Here is a 17,256-nt window from a genome sequence, read left to right on the forward strand (position 1 = left end):
AGAGGAGAGGGAACTCTGGGGTCCCACCCACAGGAAGGACCCAGCGGCCTCTTCCTTCCCCCTATTCCAGCCCCAAATTCCGCTTTTTTTCACTCATTTATTAGAAAAAAATCCACCACCAAAACCAAAAGGGGGAAGGGGTGGGGTCACACTGGGGCCAGACACTGGGGCCCCTGGGAGGGCATGACCCAGGTGGGCACGTCCGAGGAAGGGTGTGTCCAGGGAAGGGCATGTCCTCACAGAGGGTGTGTCCGGGGGGCTCAGGGGCCTTCGCTGAACCGTGTCACCCCCCCGGGGCGGGACCGGGCGGGGGCCTGTGGGGACAGTGGGGTCACACAGGTCACACAGTGCCACCCCCACAACATTAACCCCCCGCCCCTCCCTGTGTTCCCAGTGTCCCCCCGTGTCTCCCCTACTGTCCTGTGTCACCTCCAGCCACCACCCCGGCCTGTTCTCTGTGTCTCCCCACGTCCCCCTGTCCCACCCTTTTCTCTTGTCCCCAATGTCCCCATGTCCCTCTGCCCCCCCCCAAGTCCCTTTGTCCTCCCCAGTGCCCCATATCCCCCCCATCCTGTGTCATCTCCAGCCCCTGACATTCCAGCCTGTTCCCTGCCAACTCTCACGTCCCCGTGTTGTCCCCCTGTCCCGCTCATACCCCCCCATCCCATCACTCCATGTCCCCCTCATGTCCTCCCACGTCCCCCTTGTCTCTCTCTGTCCCCTGGTGTCACCTCCTCCAGCCTCCTCCAGCCCAGCCTATTCCCTGTGCCCCCTCATACCTCCCCTACATCCCACTCACGTCTGCCCCCATCCCATCCCTCCCATGTCCCCCTGTCCCCCTCCTGACCCCCTTGTCCCCCCATGTCACCTCCGGCCTCCTCCGGCCCAGTCCACTCCCCTCCTTCCAGCCCATCGCCTGCAGCATCCGACAGCCCAGGGGGGGCTCCCGGGGGGGCCCCTCTGCGTCCCTGGGGGGCACCATGGGGGGGAGTCACTGGGGATCACGCACTGCCCCAGGGACCCCAATCCCACTGGGGGTCCCAGCACCCCCCAGCACCAGCACTGGGGTCTCTGCACCCAGTTTTGGGGGTCCGTCCCCCACAGCACCCACCTTCAAGGTCCAACACCCCCACTTTGGGACCCCCACACACACACCACAGTACCCCCTTTTGGGGTCTCCACCACCCATTTTTGGGGTTCCTCACCTTACAGCACCCAGTCTGCGGGGCCCACCACCCACTTCAGGGTGCTCAGTTCTCAGTTTGGGGTCTGCCATCCAGTAACACCCGTTTTTGGGTCCCCACCCCCCTTTGGGGTCCTCCCACCCCCATTTCGGGGTCATTCACCCCACCTTCAGCTGTTGGCCCCCCCCCCCACTTTTGGGGTCCCCCAGCCCTCCATGTTCAGCCCCCTTCCCCTCTGAGTCCTGGGGTGCCCCGGGGGTATGTCAGGTGCTCACCCAGGGGTCGGGGGGGGTCCCCCAAATTTGCGCCGCTTGGGCTCGGTGGGGTCGGGGCCCCCCTGCTTCTCCCGGCGCTCGGCAGCACGGTCCCGGTACTTCATCTGGGGGGGCAGCACCCATGGGTGCCCCCAGCCCCCAGGGACCTCATGGGTGCCCCTCAGCCCTCAGGGACCCCTCAGCCCCATGGGTGCCCCCCAGCCCATTGGGGGGTCACACAGCACTCATGGGGGGCTCCCCACCCCCTGGGCCCCCCCTGCCCCATGGGTGCCCCCCAACACCCCTGGGTGCTCTGGGCCCCCCCCAGTTGCCCCCATGTCCCCCCGGTCCCCTGGGTGCCCACCCAAGTTCCCCCCCTGCCACACTGGGATCCCCCTTTCCCAGGAATGCCCCTCAGTTCCCCCTCCCTGGGTGTCCCCACCCCTCCAGGGGCCCCCCTGCCCCTCACCCCCCCGTGCCCCCCATGTGACACCTCCATGTCCCCCCGCTCTGGCCCCTCGGGGGGGGGCAGGTGGCTCCGGCGCTGCAGCTCCAGGTTTTGCTGGGGAAGGGGAGGGGGGACACCCCGTACTGGGGCTCCCAAGATCTCAGGAGGGGGTCCCCCAACCTTGCAAGAGCCCCTGATATCCCCCCAACATCCTGGGGGGGTCCCTAAGACCACAAGGGGCTCCCCCAACCCCCCTTAAAGAGCTGTGACACCTCTCACCGGGGTCCCACCTGCCCAGGGGAAGCTCCTTGCTCTCCCATGGGGTCCCCATTACCCCAGGGTGCCCCCCTGGATGTGAGGGTGTTTGGGGGTACCTTGTGCAGCCCCAAGAGCTGCTGGTGCAAACCTGACACCTCCCAGTGTCACCCTACGAGGCCATGGGGGGGGTTCCTGATCTCTTGGCGGTGTCCCCCTTATCCTAGGGTGCACCCCCGGATTTGGGGTGATTTGGGGGTACCCTGTGCAGCCCTGAGAGCTGCTGGTGCCTCAGCAGGGTCCAACACCCCCAGTGTGACCCTGCCAGCCCTTGGGGGCCCCTGATCTCTGGGAGCATCCCCATTACCCCAGGGTGCCCCCCTGATTTGAGGTGTTTGGGGTACCTTGTGCAGCTCCAAGAGCTGCTGGTGCAGCCCTGACACCCCTTGTGTGGCCCTGACACCCCCCAGCATGACCCTGCCAGCCCCTGGGGGGGTCCCTGATCTCTGGGGGGGTGTCCCCCTTATCCCAGGATGGCCCTCCGGATTTGGGGTGATTTAGGGGTACCTTGTGCAGCCCCGAGAGCTGCTGGTGCCTCAGCAGGGCCTCCCTGCTGGGGAACTGCCTCCGGCACAGCAGACACGCCAGTTTGGCCCAGTCCGTCAGCGGCTCCTCGGGGGGTCCCGGGCCCCCCCCCCCGCTCCCCCTCCTCCTCGCTCTCGCTCTCGCCGCTGTACGCGGCCACCAGCCCGCGGGGGGGGCTCTGGGGGGAACAGGGGTCAGAGGGGCTGGGGGCTTTGGGGGAGAGAAAGGGGTGTGGGGAGCTGGGGGCCAGGTGAGGGGATAAAGGGAACGAGCGGGGCCCTCAGCATTCGGGGGGGTCTAAGGTGTCTGGGGGTGTCTGGAGTGTCTGTGATGGGGGGTGGGTTTAGGGGTCCAGGAGGATCCCAAGTGTTTGGGGAGGAGGTTTGTAGAAGACCCCAGACCCCAGGGAGTTTTTCAGGGGGTGTTGAGGTTTAGGGGGGATGTCAAGGGGTTCAGGAGAGGTGTCTGGGGTCCAGGGGATGTCTGGTGGGTGTCAGAGGGGTCTGTGGGATGTTGGAGGGTCCAGGGGGTGTCAGGGAGGTCAGGAGGATGTCAGAGGATTGAGGGGTTCAGGGTTGGGGGTCTCACCAGCCGCTCGTCGCTCGCCAGCCGGGGCAGCTCCAGGGGCAGGTGCTGCCGCTCAGCCAGAGCCCCCTGGGGAGGTGGGGGGGTCAAGGGGGTTGGGGGGCTCGTGCGGCCCCACGGTGCCCCCATGGGTCCCCCACATCACCCCCACAGCCAGCACCTCCCCTCCACCAACAACCCCAGACCCTCATGGCACCACCCAGCACCCACCGCCACCTCCCCGGACCCCCAGACCCCCACTTCCCCCCCGCACTCACCATGTAACACCCACAGCCCCTCCTACAGTCCCTCCCATATGGCCCCATGCCACCCCCAGCCCCCCACACAGCCCCCCAGCCCTCCCTGACCCCCCAGCCCTCCCCCAAATCCCCTCAAACAACCCCCACAGCCCCCCAACCAGCCCCTCAGCCCCCCAACCCTCCCGGCCCCCCCGCGCCCACCCAAAGCCCCCTCAGACACTCTCCCCGTCCCCCCTGTCCCCTCCAGCCCCACCTTTTTCTCCAGGATGGCGTATCCGGCGTCGGCCGCCGCCGCCTCCCTGCGCTCGTCCTCGCGGGGGGCCGGGGGGGGCCCCGCGCTGCGCCCGCTCTCCCGCTGCTTGTTGAGGCTCCGCGCCCAGCGCTCCATGTCCTTGGCGATCTGGGGGGGCCGGGGGGCTGCTGGGCTGGGGGGCACCCCGAGGGGCCCAGAGACCCCCAGCCCCCCGAGGGGGGAAGATGTGGGGGGGTCAGGGGGTACTGGGGGTCTGTGGGCACCTGGGGGTGATGAGGGGAGACACAGCGGAGACTGGGGGGCTGTTGGGGGACCCACAGGGGATATTGAGGATGCCCACGATGCTGTTGGGGTGGGGGAGGGTCCATGGGGGTTCTTGGACATCCCTGGGATCTGTGGCGACTCACAGACCATACTGGGCCCCCCCACTAACAGAGGAAGTCTCTGATGACCACAACTGCTCTTGGGGTCTCTCCCCTCACTTCTGAGAACCCGGGAGGGCTCCTGAGCCCCCCCCAGCCCCTCCGTTTTTCGGGTCCCCACAAACCTGCTGGGCCGTCTTGGTCTTGTGCTTCTCCTTCTTGTCCTTGGGCTCTTTGGGGGGGCCCGGGGGCCCAGGGGGGCCGGGGGTGGGCTCGGCGGGGGGCGCGGCCACGTAGGTGCGTCGGTCCCCGTCCCAGTACAGGTACTGCCCCGCCCCCGCATCGTAGTAGTACTGGGGGGTGGCAGAGGGGTCAGGGGGGATCCCTGCACCCCAAGATGGGCCCTCTGGACCCCCACCATTCCCCCCAGGGCCCCAAAACCATCTCCCTGCACCCCAAGATGGGCCCTCTGGAGCCTCAGTAGTACCCCCAGCACCCCAAAAATCATCCACTGCACTCCAAAATCACCCCCAGGGCCCCAAAACAGGACCCTAAATGCTCCCCAACTCCCCCTTTTTCACCTCAAAACACCTTCCAGCCTTAAAAAGACATTTCGGGCCCAAGTTCACGCTGTTTGGGCCCAAGATTTGGCTGGAAGGGTTTAAAAGTGTCTCCTGTACCCCAAAACTTTCCCCTGCACCCAAAAACCTCCCACTGGCCTCAAACAAACCTGTAAAAAGTCCTTAAATATGTGAATTTTCCTCCAAACACCTTCCAGCCGTAAAACACTGTTTTTAGCCTCAAATTGCACTTTTTTGACCCAAAACTGTGCTCGACAGGTGGGGAGGACCCCCCGCCCTCCCAGTCCCTCCCTGTACCCCCCCAAAAGTCCCACCTGGGAGTGGGGGTCATAGTAGAGGCCGGTCAGGGGGTCATAGTAGTACCCCGAGGTCTCGTCATACTGGTAGGTGGAGACATCGGGCACGGCTGGGGGGGCACGGGGGGGTCAGGGGGGACCCCCAAAACCCTGGGACAGCCCCCAAGATCTTGGGACCCCCCAAAATTCCCCTCAGCATTCCAGAAGTCCCCCTCAGGACCCCCTAAAACCACCCCAGGACCCCCCCAAACCACCGAGGACCCCCTCGACATCCCCCCAGACCACCTCAGGACCCCCCCAAACCTCTCCCAGGACCCTTCCCCAAGCCTCAGGCCCCCAACAGTCCTTTCAAGCCCCCCCAAGCTCTCCCCAGGCCTCCATTAAAGCCCCCCCAAAGCCCCCCAGCCCCCCCCAGCCCCACTCACGGTACTGGCCATAGGGTTCAGTGCTGGGGGGGGCGGCCGGGGGGGGCCCAGAGGGGGCTGCATTCGGGGTCTCAGCCTTGAGGGGCCCCGAGTAGACCTGAGGGGGGTGAAGGACCCCAAAATTACTCACCACCCCCAAAATCCCCCCCAAATCCTCAAGTCTCTGAGCTCGCCCTTTTCTGGGGTCCCCCCACCCCATTTCCATCCCCCCCCTCCCCAATTTCAAGCTCCCCCTTTCCCGTCACCACTTGCAGCCCGCCCCCAATTTTCTCTTTTTGGGGTTCCCTCCAAACTCAACCCCTCCCCCATTTGTTGGGCCTCCCCTCCTCTCCCCCCCCCCCCCATAAGGACACCCCCCCGTCCTCCACGACTTTCAGGGTGCTCTCCCTCCCCCCTCCCTTTTGGGGACCCCTCCCCGATTTTGGGGACCCACCTGTCCAGGGGCTCCCGGGGGTGTCGCCGTGGGGGTCTCGGCAGCAGGGGAGGGGTATGGGGGGCCGCCGGGGGGGGGGCGGGAGAAGGGGCCGCCCCCTCCCCCCGCGGGGTCCTGTGCCGGCTCCTCCGGACCTGCAGGGGGCGCCAAATGCTCGGCAGGTGCCACCACAACTGAGAGGGCGGGGCCAAACCTGGGGGCGGGGCCACACCTGGGAACACACCTGAGGGGGCGGGGCCACATCTGGGAACACAGCGGGGGGGGCCCACACTCACCTGGGGCGGGGCCATCGGCCTTGTTGGGGGTGGGGCCTGTCAGGGCGGGGCCAGGGGGCGGGGCCGAGCTGCCCTTCAGGTAGGTAGAGCCATAGATAGTGGGGGCGGGGCCAGCAAAGGGCTCCTCCGATTGGTAGAAGCCACTGAAGTCGGTGTTCGGCTCCTCCCCCCCTGACCACGCAGAGTCGCCTCCCGGGGCTGCCTGCGGGGGCAGGGCCACGTCAGGACACGCCTCCTCCACTGCAAGCCCCGCCCACACATCACCAACCCCCACCCCATTCACCCACCAGACCCCGCCCCCCAGTGAGCTCCACCCACTCCAGCCCCTCCCACTGCACCACTCCCCGCCCCACCCCGGCCCCGCCCACCTGTGACAGCGCCCATTGGGCGGCAGCGATGGCCGTGGAGGCGACGGAGGCGGCACTGGCGCGGGGCGGCCCCTCCCCTGGCCCCGCCCCCTGCACCTCCCTGGGGGTGGAGCCAACAGTCAGGGGTGGGGGCAAGGACTGTGTGGGCGTGGTTTAAGGGAAGTGGGTGGGGCATCAGGGTGGGAGTTCCCACCCAGCAGAGGGGGTGTGGCTTCATGGTGGTGGGCGGGGCTTATGTGTGAATAGTGCAATGGGGCAGGGCTGGTTATGGGGCACAGCTGGTTACGGGGCAGGGCTTAGGACACCTGAAGGGAGAGCTTGGGGCAGTCACAGGGTGTCTCAAAGCTGGGCCTGTGGGTGGGGCTTAGAATGGGCGGGGCTTGGGGTTATGGGTGGGGTGAGGATGGGGGTGGGTTTGCACAGGTGAGCGGGGGGGGGGGCCCTGGGGCAGGGGGCGAGGCCAAGGCCTTTAGGGCGTAGCCTGTCCTGGGGTGTGGCCTGTGCCAGTCATGGCCTGGCTGGGGGTGTGGCCATGGGGGGGTGGCCAGGCTGGGGGGCATGGCTTCTGCCAAGGCACAGCCAGCAGTGGCTGGGAGTGTGGGGCTGAGCCGGGGGCGTGGCCCATGCTGGGGCGTGGCTGGGCGTGGCTCTCACCGCTTGGAGCCCTTGGCAAACTCCACGTTGATGCTCTTGCCGTCGATGTGCAGCGGGGGGTGCAGGGCCTGCAGCATCTGCAGCAGCTGTGCCGCCTCCTGGGGGTGTTTTGGGGGGGCCCCACGGTCACAGTGGTGGGGTGGAGACCCCAAACAGGCCCTGGTGTCCCACCCACCCCACGCAAAGCACTCTGGAGACATCCCCATGTGGGACACCCCAGGGACAAGGCCTGGTTGTCTGGAAGGGTTCGGGTGTCTGGGAACACCCGGCTCCCTCAGCCCCCACCCCGACAGTGACCGGCCCTCTCGGGTCCTCCAGCCCCCCCCCAAATTGTGACCAGCCCCCCAGGCCCCCCCAAGCCCCTCCAGGCCCCCACCACGATGGTGCTGAGCTGCACGAAGGCGAAGCCGCGGTTGAGCTGCGTCTGCCGGTCCTTGATGACCCTCACGTTGGCGGCCGAGAGGGCGGCGAAGGGGGCGAGGGCGGCCAGGATGGACTCCAGGCTGCTCTGGGGGTGCAGGTTCCGCAGGATGATGGCTGAGGGGGGCAGGGCAGGGGGGGACACACACACAGTGTCAGGGGGAGCCAGGTTTGGGGGGGACCCAGGTGTGCAGGCACCCCCTAAGGTTCTAATAACACTCTCAAGACCCTCCTAAATCTGCCTTTAGGCTCTTCTGGACCACTCCCCTCCAGATCCAGATCCTTCAAACCCTCCTCAAGGCCCCCAGTACCCCCCAAATTCCCCCTGGACTTGCCCACAGACCCAAAAGGCCCCTTCAAACCCCATAAACCACCCCAGGATCCTTCAAGACCCCCCCTGTGTTCCTCCAGACTCCACTAATCCATCCCAAGACCTATCAAGTACCTCAGAAAACCTCCAGGACCCCCATCAGCCCCTTCAGCCCTCCCTAGACTCCCCCCAGTCCCCCCAAGTCCCACCTCACCTCTTCCGGAACCCCCCAAAAGCCCCATACACCCCTCAGGACCCCCATAATCACATCAAGACTCCTGGAGATGTCCCCAGATCATCTCAGAACCCCAAAGACCATCACAAAAATGCCCTTAACCCCCCCTGAGGGTCCCCCCAACTCACTGTCATTGGCGTTATCGGCTCCGGGCTCGGTGCCCCCCTGGGATCCCCCAGGGGGCCCCCCCAGTGTGGGGCCATAGGCCTGGGGGAGGGGGAGCAGCCCCCCCCCTCCCGGCACCAGCTCCGGTCGTGGCCCCCCCGGGCCCCGCTGCTCTGCCTCTGCACCCCAAAACAGCCCCCGGGACCCCCGTCAGCCACTGAGCCCCAAAACGGGGGGTGAACCACCAGCTGGGGGTTGGACCCCAACATTGGATGGTCACCCCCAAATTCTGTGAGCAAACCCCCAATCGGGGCTGTGAACCCCAAACCACCCCCCACCCTCCAATTCCAATTCCTCCCCCCCCCCCCGGTTCATTACCTGAGCCCCCAAATTGCTCAGTTCACCCCCAAACTCCTCCCCTTTCCCTGCGACACCTTTGGGGACCCCCCCAGGACAGTTTTGGGGACCCCTCAGGGTAGTTTGAGAGCAAATCTAGGAGCAATTCTGGGAGTAAGTTTAGGAGAATTTGGGGGATCGCCTGGGTGTTGGGGAGAACCCCAATAGTTTTGGGGTGAGAACAGCCACTTTTGGGGCAGCGTAGGGGAGAGAAAGGGGGTGAATCCCAAGGGTTTGGGGTCACTCACCAGCTTTGGGGACTCCGCACTTGAAGCATTTCTCACGTCGCTTGAAGTTCTGCACCCCACACTGAGACCCCACAAATCCGTCACACTCAGAGCCCCCCGGACCCCCAAACCTGCCCAGAGACCTCCCAGCTGCAGCACCCCAAAACAATCCCACTCTGAAACCCCCCTGGACCCCCTCAGACACCCCCCCAAGATTTCCCAGGACCTCCCAGTCTCCCTCCCGGACCCTCCAAACCCCTTCAAAGCCCTGCACAGTCCCCACCAACCCCTTTGCACTCTCCCTAGAACCCCCCAAGCCCCCCGTTCCTCCCGGGACCCCCAGAAATCCCCTCAAGAACCCCCAGGACCCCCCAGATTCCCCCTTCAGGACACCCCCACCCTGATGCCCCCCGGCTCTCTCACCTTGGCACACAGCCAGTCCTCGTTGATCTTGGGTTTGGGGTCGCTGTAGTGCAGGGACACGCGGTGCCCCAGGAGGGTCAGCCCGGCCTGGGGGGCACAGTGGGGGCAGGGGGGTACAGGGGGGGTCAGGGGTGGCACAGGTCAGTCAGGGGGAGCACAGAGCGGGTCGGGGAGGCACAGGGACACACGGTGACCCAGGATGGTCAGCCTGGCCTGGGGGGACACACGGGGCAGGCACCACGGCTCAAACAAGGGGGGCACCAGGATTTGTATTGGGGGACACCAGAGGAGGCACCAGGACTTCTTCTGGGGGGCATCAGAGCTCATGGTGGGGGTGCCCTAGTTAGAGCAGCCAGGAACAGTTCATCACTGGGTGGGTGTAACCCAAACTCTGGATTCTACACTCTCCATGTCGTTTCCTAGGAACTGCTAACAACAGACCATCTGCAGCAGCTGCCCACAACACACCTCATCCCTCAGGCCATAAGCTGGGTGTCAGGAAGCCCTTGAGACAGGAGGATGTTCCTCTCCTCACACCAATGACTCAGGTGGGATAACTCCCCTCTAGGGAGTCATCAGCACCTCCACACCCAACCTGAGGGGTCACCTCTGCTAATGGGCCACCAAGGACTCCAAAAGTGTCTCACAGCTCACAATCACCCATTGTGGAACTCCCCGCCCTGGGGGAGGTGCTGGGCATTCCCACTCCAACCTGAGGGTGTAGAATCCTGGGGTCGGCATTTCTGGGCCCCAATTGTCGGATCCAGAGCAGGACCAGAACTTCGAACAGACTGCGACTACCACTCTCGACCAGACTGTAACCAGCACTCTCACCAAGAGGTTTTCCCTCCTCTTTTACTCTCGACTCAGGGGGACCACGTGGGGCTCAGCACAGGGGCCAACAAACACCACTCTCTTTGTGTCCCAGGGTGCTGAGTTATAGATCTGGGTTTTGCGGGTTAAAACCAATTGTCTGTCTGTATAATTGTATTTATTCTATTCTCGTTATTAAATTGTAACTCTGACTTACACTGTCTTTTGAGTCGGGTTTGTTTCTCCTGCCAGTTTACCTGTAAACCAGCACAGGGAGGCACCAAGACTTGAATCAAGGAGCACCAGGGCTCAGTAGTGGCACCAGGTCACACAGCCCTCACACTGGGAGCACTGGGGGCACTGGGGGGCACGAGGGGGTACCAGGGCTCCCCTGGGGTTCTCCCCAGGGCCCCCAGCCTTGGCCGAGGCCTCACACAGAGATCTGCCCCAGGATTTGCCCCAGAGGGCACAAGGACCTGCACCAGCATCAGCACAGGGCTGCAGCAGAGCCCACAGAGTGGAACAAGGGCTCCCACCACAAGGGCACGAGGCCTCCCACTGTCCCTCAGAACAGCCCACACACAAAGGGCACGAGGCTCCCCACCAGGGCTGGCACCAGCGGGCACAGCTCCCATCCCAGGGCTGGCACCAGGGCCCCCCCCCCAGGAGCCAGCACAGAGGGACACACCAGGGACCACCAGAACACACCAGGGCTGGCCCAAGACAAGCTCGGGGAGCACCAGGGCTGGCACCACCAGCACAAAGGCCTGCCCAGGGCTCACAGCTGCCCTCATACCACAGCTCCCCAGAGCACCCCAAGGCTCACCCAGAGCACCCCAGGGCTGGTACAAAGCTGCCCCAGGGCTGGCACAAAGCTGCCCCAGGGCTCACACGGGGGGCACGAGGAGCTCGGCATTTGCACGAGGGTCTCACAACCATCGTCCTGCACTGCAGCGCGCGGGGGGCACCCGAGGGGGGCACCCGAGGAGCTCAGTCCTCACAAAAGGGGCTCAGTCCGCACACAGGGACACCCCAGGGTGCCACCCAGACATCAGTTCCCACACAGACCCACCGGAGTCTGTCACACAAAGCACTCAGGGGCACCCCAGGGTCTCGCACGAGGGGCTCAGTCCTCAGCCAAGGAGGTCAATTCCCACACAAGGGCACCCCAGGGTGTCACCCAGGGGCTCAGATCCCACACAAGGACACCCAAGAGTGTCACCCAGGGGCTCAGAGCCCACACAGGGGCACCCCAGGGTGTCACCCAGGGGCTCAGATCCCACACAAGGACACCCCAGAGTGTCACCCAGGAGCTCAGAGCCCACACAGGGGCACCCCAGGGTGTCACCCAGGGGCTCAGATCCCACACAAGGACACCCCAGAGTGTCACCCAGGAGCTCAGAGCCCACACAGGGGCACCCCAGGGTGTCACACGATGCTCACAAGGTCACAAGGAAGCAAATATGGCCCCTGACACCCGGGACACCAGCACAGACCAGTAACACCGGTATCCCCCCACGAGGCCCAGGCACGCCCCTCAAGCCCCTCCCCCCCGGCCGCCCCTCCCCCACCTGGTTGGCCTCCATCCATCTCGCCGCCTCCTGCACGTGGTGGAACTCGACGAAGGCGAAGCCGCGGCTCTGACCTGGAACGGGCGGGGGGTTGGGGGGGCACCCAGGGACCCCCTGGGTGGGGAAGGGCCCCCCTGGGTGCTCCCAGGACCCCACAGGGTGGGGATGGGCACCCCTGGAATCCCCTGGGTTGGGTTTGGGTGATCCTGGGACCCCTCTGGGACCCCCAAGGAAACCTGGGAGCTCCTACAGACCCCTCTGAGCCCCCTCAAGAGTCTGGACACCCCTGGGTGCCCCCTGGGAAGGGCTCAGCATCCCTGAGCGCCCCTGGGGAAGGGTCTGGCGCCTCTGGGGAAGGGTCTGGCACCCCTGGGTGCCCCTAGGACTGAAGATAGGCACCCCCATGTGCCCCCAGCTTGGGTTTGGCACCCCTGAGTGCCCCCTCTGTGTAGCACAGCACCCCCGGGTGCTCCTGGAAGGGCTCCAGCACCCCTGGGTGCCCCTTGGGTGTAGAGATGGCACCCCTGGGTGCCCCTGGGGAAGTGATGGGCACCCCTGGGTGGCCCTCAAATGTGGTGCAGCACCCCTGGGTGCCCCTAGACGTGGGACCAGCACCCCTGGGTGCTCCTGAAGAAGGGACTGGCACCCCTGAGTGCCCCTGGGGAACAGGACCAGCACCCCTGGGTGCTCCTAGAGACAAGATGGGCACCCCTGGGTGCTCCCTAAGGATAAGATTAGCACCCCTGGGTGCCCCTGGGGACTTGATGGGCACCCCTGGGTGTCCCCCAAGTCCAGATCAGCACCCCTGGGTGCTCCTAGAAATGAGACTGGCACCCCTGGGTGCCCCTGGGGAACAGGACTGGCACCCCTGGGTGCCACCTGGGAGAGGACGGGCACCCCTGGGTGCCCCTTAAGTATGGCACAGCACCCCTGGGTGCTCCTTGAAAGGGACAGGCACCTCTGGGTGCCCCTGAGGATGGGACTGGCACCCCTGGGTGCCCCCTAAGGCTGGCAAAAGCACCCCTGGGTGCCCCTGGGAAACAGGACCAGCACCCCTGGGTGCTCCTAGAGAGGGGACAGGCACCCCTGGGTGCCCCTGGGAACAGGATCAGCAGCTCTGATACCCCCTGAGCCTGGTGCCACACCCCTGGGAGTCCCTAGAAACAAGCCTGGCACCCTGGGTGCCCCCTAAGCCTAACACAAGCACATCTGGGAAACAGAAACAGAACCCCTGGACGCTCCTAAAAATGGGACAAGAATCCCTGGGTGCCTCTGGGGATACAACCAGCCCCCCTGGGTGCCCCCCAGCATGGGCAGGGCATGAACCCAACCCCCTCTGAGGGATCCAAGTGTCTGGGTGCCCCCCCCCCCCCCACACCCCAAAGGGGATCCAGGTGCCCACCCCTCCCCCAGAGCAGGGCACAGATGTGCAGAGAAGGGCCCAGGTATGCAGAGAAGGGCCCAGATGTGCAGAACGAACCCAGGTGAGACTCACCTGAGGACTTGTTGCGCATCAGCCGCACCTCGCGAGGCTGCACCCCCTGGGCCTGGAGCTGTGCACGGATCTGGGGGGACACGGGGCGGACACGGAGGGACACACGGACAGAACCACATCAGGAGGAACACGGGGGGACTACAAACACCCCAAAACTTGCCCAGCTCCCACCCAAGAGACCCCAGTGTGTCTCCAGGGGGTTCCCAGATTGTCTCCACCATGAACTGTCAGTTCTGTGGGGGTGTGGCCTAAAGGAAAGAGGGTGTGGCTTTCTGGGGTAGAGCTGAATTTGGGGGGGGGCCAGGGGGAGGGGCACTGCCAACCCTTCCCAGGGCCCTCTATGGACACTCAGGAGCTGCTGGCACAGAGCCCTGGTGGGATTTGAAGGGACACTGTCCTCGCAAGGGCAGGGCTCAGAGGGTGGGCCCAGGCTGGATTGGGGTGGGGCTCAGTGGGGAGGGGGCGGGGCCAGTGAAAACACCTCATACATAGGGCACGGCTATTAAGAAAGGAGCAGGGTCACTCTCAATGGGAGTGAGGCTCAACGAGTTGGGATGGGACCATCCCTGGCAGAGAGTGGAGCCATCCCAAGTATGGGGCACAGTCATCTATGGCACAAGGTGGGGCCATCCATGTATGGGGCGGGTCCATGCTGGGTGGGGGCAGGGCCATCCTGGGCTGTGGGCGGGGCTGCTGTGGGGGCAGGGTGGGGCCGTGGTGGGGGCTGGGGGCTCACATCGTTCTCGGTGGCCGCCTGGGGCAGCATCCTGAGCATGACGATGGTGCTGGCACGCGGCTCCTCCTCGGGGCCCTCCCGGTAATCCTGGTCCCGGTAGTCGCTGTCGGCGCCGAAGGGCAGCGCTGGAGCCGCGGGGGGGTCCCGGGGAGGGTCTCGCTTCCGGGGGGGCTCCGCAGCCTCGTAGGACGCCTGTGGGAGAGGGAGGTGTTGGGGGGGTCCCAGCACCCACCGCAGGGTGACCCAACACCCCCCTCAGGGTTTGACACTCACCTGCGGGGGGGTCCCGGGGGCAGGGGGCCCCTCTGGGGGTCCCCCATAGCCCCGATAATCCATGTCACGATAGTCGTGGTCCCTCTGGGTGCGGGATCCATCCTCGGGGGGGGGTGGGGCCCCCCCGTAACGCCCCGTCCGGTCCCCACGGCCACCCCTGTGGAGAGGAGTGGGGTCAGGGGGTACCGAGGTCCTCTCTGGCCTTGAAGGTCTCCAATGATTGTCCCCACATCTCACCCCCAGGAACCCAAATGGCCCCTTGGTGGTGCTCAGTGAAATCACCCCCCATTAGAGGTCACCAAATACCCCCCATAGGTGACCAAATGTCCCCATATGTGTCCCCTGTGGGGTCCCCAAAGGTCCCCTCCCACCCAAAGTCCCCAGTGTCACTTTACCCCCTACGAAGTCTCCAAAATATCACATTTTCCTCCGTGGAGAGTCCGCAAGTGTCCTCTGAGAGCTCCCCAAATGTTCCCCCCCCCCAGGTCCTCGGTTTTGGGGTCCCCTGGGGCCCCCCTACCTGCGCTCGTACTCCATGGCACTGACACCTGTAGGGGCGGCAAGTGGTGAGACTGGAAGGGACTGGGAACGGAAAGCTGGGGTGGTCACTGGAAGAGCCTGGGTTTAACTGGAAAAGATCTGAATGAACCAGTGACGTACTGGGACGGACTGAGAAGAGACGGTTCTGTGACAAACTGGGAAGCGTCGAGGGGCCGACTGCGAGGGAAATGGGATGAATTGGGAGTCACTGAGACCTGCACAGCAGAACAGCTGGGGAAGGAGCCCCCGTGATGCCCCGCCCCATCATTAGCATACAACGCGCGCTCAGCCCTGGGTCCCATCCCCTCCTCATCAGCGCGGGGGGCCCCGGTCAGCCCCACCCCTCCCGGTATTCCCGGCCTTGCCGGTTAACCCCACCCCACCCGATAAGACACGCCCCTCCCGGTCAGCCCCGCCCCTCCCGGTAATCCCGGCCCTGCCGGTCATTCCTGCCCCTCTCCGGTCATGCCTGCCTCTCCCAGTAATCCCGCCCCTCCCGGTCCTCCCCGCTCCTCCCGCTCGGCCCCGCCCAACCAAGCCGCCCGGACCTGCCCGCACGGCGCCGCCGCCGCCGCTCCCGAGCGCCAAAATGGCGGCGCCGCTCCCACTCGGCCTGGTCCGGCCCGCGTGCCCGCCCCCTCCGCCCTTTCTATTGGTCGCGATGTCCGCCCATCTTCATCTCTCGCTTCGCCATTGGTCGTCGCGCCGGGGGGGCGGGGTCTGCCCAGAAAGGGCAGGGCGGTGCGACAGTGGCAGGCTGTGATTGGCTCCGCGGCGCGGGGGGCGGGGCGCTGCGAGGGGGCGCCGTCCCGATTAGGCGACGTGAGCGGAAAAGGCGGGGCGGAGCGCGGCGAAGATGGCGGCGCTGGCGCGGGCGCTGCGGGCGCTGCGAGCGCTGCCCGGCGGGGCCCGGGGGCCGCGCCACGGGGCCGACCGGGGCCCTGGCGCTGCCGCGGCCGCTCGGCGCTGACCCGCACGAGGAGGAGCCAATGATGGCGGCGCAGAAGAAGGTGGGCGGGGGCAAGCCAAGGGCAAACCGTGAAGGATGGGGCTTTGGGGAATGGGGGCGTGGCCTCACAAGGGGGAGTCCAGGGGGTGGGGCTTGGGAACAGGCGGGGTTTCCATGACAGCGGGTGGGTTGGGAGGGGCGTGGCTTCGTCGAGTGGGCGGGGTTCAGAGGGCGGTGCTTTGTATGGGGCGGAACCACGCGCTGGGGGCGGGGCTTTGAGGGGCTCATTGATGGGCAAAGGTTCTGGGCGGAGCTTGTTGCCTTAGGGGCGGGGCCTGGTATTGGGGGCGGGGCTTCGGAGCGGCGGGGGCCAGGGCTGGGTGGGGAGGGGGGCCACACCTGGGGGTCCGTGACAGGGAACCAGGGTGGGGGGGACACATCTAGGGGGGTTTCTGGGAGGGGCTCAAGGACAGGCCCCTCATTATCCCCCATCCGCAGAACCCCGACTATCACGGGTTCTCAGCCGACCCCGACGCTGACGTGCTGAACATGCACGCGGTGTTCTTTACCGGGGTTTCTGTCGCCATCGTTCTCGGCTCCGTGTTCCTGCACTACCTGCCCGACTACGGGTCTGTCAGGGGGCCCTGGGAAACCCCCCTGGGCTGAAGGGGGTAGGGGGTGGCCCCAGCCGGGGGGGGAGACTTATAGGGAGTGGGGGGGGCTTCCAGATCCACTATTGGGGTCTACAGGAGCCCGTGGTGGGGTGTACGGGGCTTCTGGGGGGTCTTAGAGTGTCTATTGGGGTCTGTGGGTGTAGGGGGCTCTTGGTGGGTCTTGGGCTGTCTATTGGGGTCTGTAGGGCCCAGGGGCATTCAATAGGAGCCTGTTGGGGGATTTGGGGATCCCTGAGAGCCTCTCTGGAGCCCACGGTGGTCCTTTGTGAATCCCTTGGCGTTTTCTGGTCTGTTGGGCCCCTGGCAGCCCTTGGGGGGTCTATAGGAGCCCATGGGGGACCCTAAGCCATATGGGAAGCTATATGATACCCTGGGGACCTACGGGGTGTCATGGGAGGCTGGGGCGGATCTGTGGGTGGGAGGGTATGGGGGGCTACAGAGCCCTGTGGGAGGGTATGGGGGGCTGTAAGGATCTATAGGGCTCTGTGGGAGGGAGTTGGACACGGGGAGGGTGGATTTGGGATCCCCAGACACGTGGATCCCTGGGTTTGGGGGTTCCCTGGCAGGGGCTGCCCCCCATTGCTGTCCCCTCCCCCCAGGTTGATGGAGTGGGCCCGGCGCGAGGCCGAGATCCAGGTGCGGGAGCGGGAGCGGCTGGGGCTGCCCCTGCTCACCTCCAACTACTACGACCCCGCACGGCTCTCCCTGCCCCCCCCGGAGTGACCTGGACCACTCCGAGTCTCCGCGGTCCCCCCTGGGGGGCCGGGGCGTTCCCACTGTCGGTCTGTGAATAAAGCGCTGGGTTTCATCATGTCTCGGTCTTTTATTTTTGGGGGAGGGAAAAGGGGGGGGGGGGCGCCAAGATGGGATTGTGTCTCCTGGCTGCTCTCAC

At 65.6% G+C, this 17,256-nt stretch overlaps 2 protein-coding genes across 2 annotated transcripts; one reads left to right on the top strand and one right to left on the bottom strand.

The window, feature by feature from the left end:
• Positions 1-159: 159 nt before the first annotated feature.
• On the bottom strand, positions 160-15,341 carry RBM10 (RNA binding motif protein 10). Its single transcript, XM_032713791.1, is given in 25 exon segments — positions 160-314; positions 869-968; positions 1,460-1,563; positions 1,932-2,000; positions 2,709-2,822; positions 2,824-2,904; positions 3,315-3,380; positions 3,804-3,950; positions 4,351-4,518; positions 5,061-5,152; positions 5,468-5,564; positions 5,901-6,034; positions 6,176-6,377; positions 6,544-6,643; positions 7,198-7,295; positions 7,574-7,734; positions 8,291-8,446; positions 8,912-8,972; positions 9,314-9,400; positions 11,698-11,771; positions 13,193-13,262; positions 13,929-14,120; positions 14,202-14,358; positions 14,722-14,918; positions 15,290-15,341. Coding segments are annotated over 24 exon segments (2,601 nt in total). The 5' UTR covers positions 14,739-14,918; positions 15,290-15,341; the 3' UTR covers positions 160-260.
• Positions 15,342-15,597: 256 nt separating this feature from the next.
• On the top strand, positions 15,598-17,175 carry NDUFB11 (NADH:ubiquinone oxidoreductase subunit B11). The gene is given in 4 exon segments (XM_032713787.1): positions 15,598-15,654; positions 15,656-15,751; positions 16,189-16,319; positions 16,964-17,175. Coding segments are annotated over 4 exon segments (408 nt in total). The 3' UTR covers positions 17,088-17,175.
• The last annotated feature ends 81 nt before the right edge of the window (positions 17,176-17,256 follow it).

The sequence above is a fragment of the Chiroxiphia lanceolata genome, chromosome 31 (assembly GCF_009829145.1).
Source record: "Chiroxiphia lanceolata isolate bChiLan1 chromosome 31, bChiLan1.pri, whole genome shotgun sequence".
Classification (NCBI taxonomy): Eukaryota; Metazoa; Chordata; class Aves; order Passeriformes; family Pipridae; genus Chiroxiphia; species Chiroxiphia lanceolata.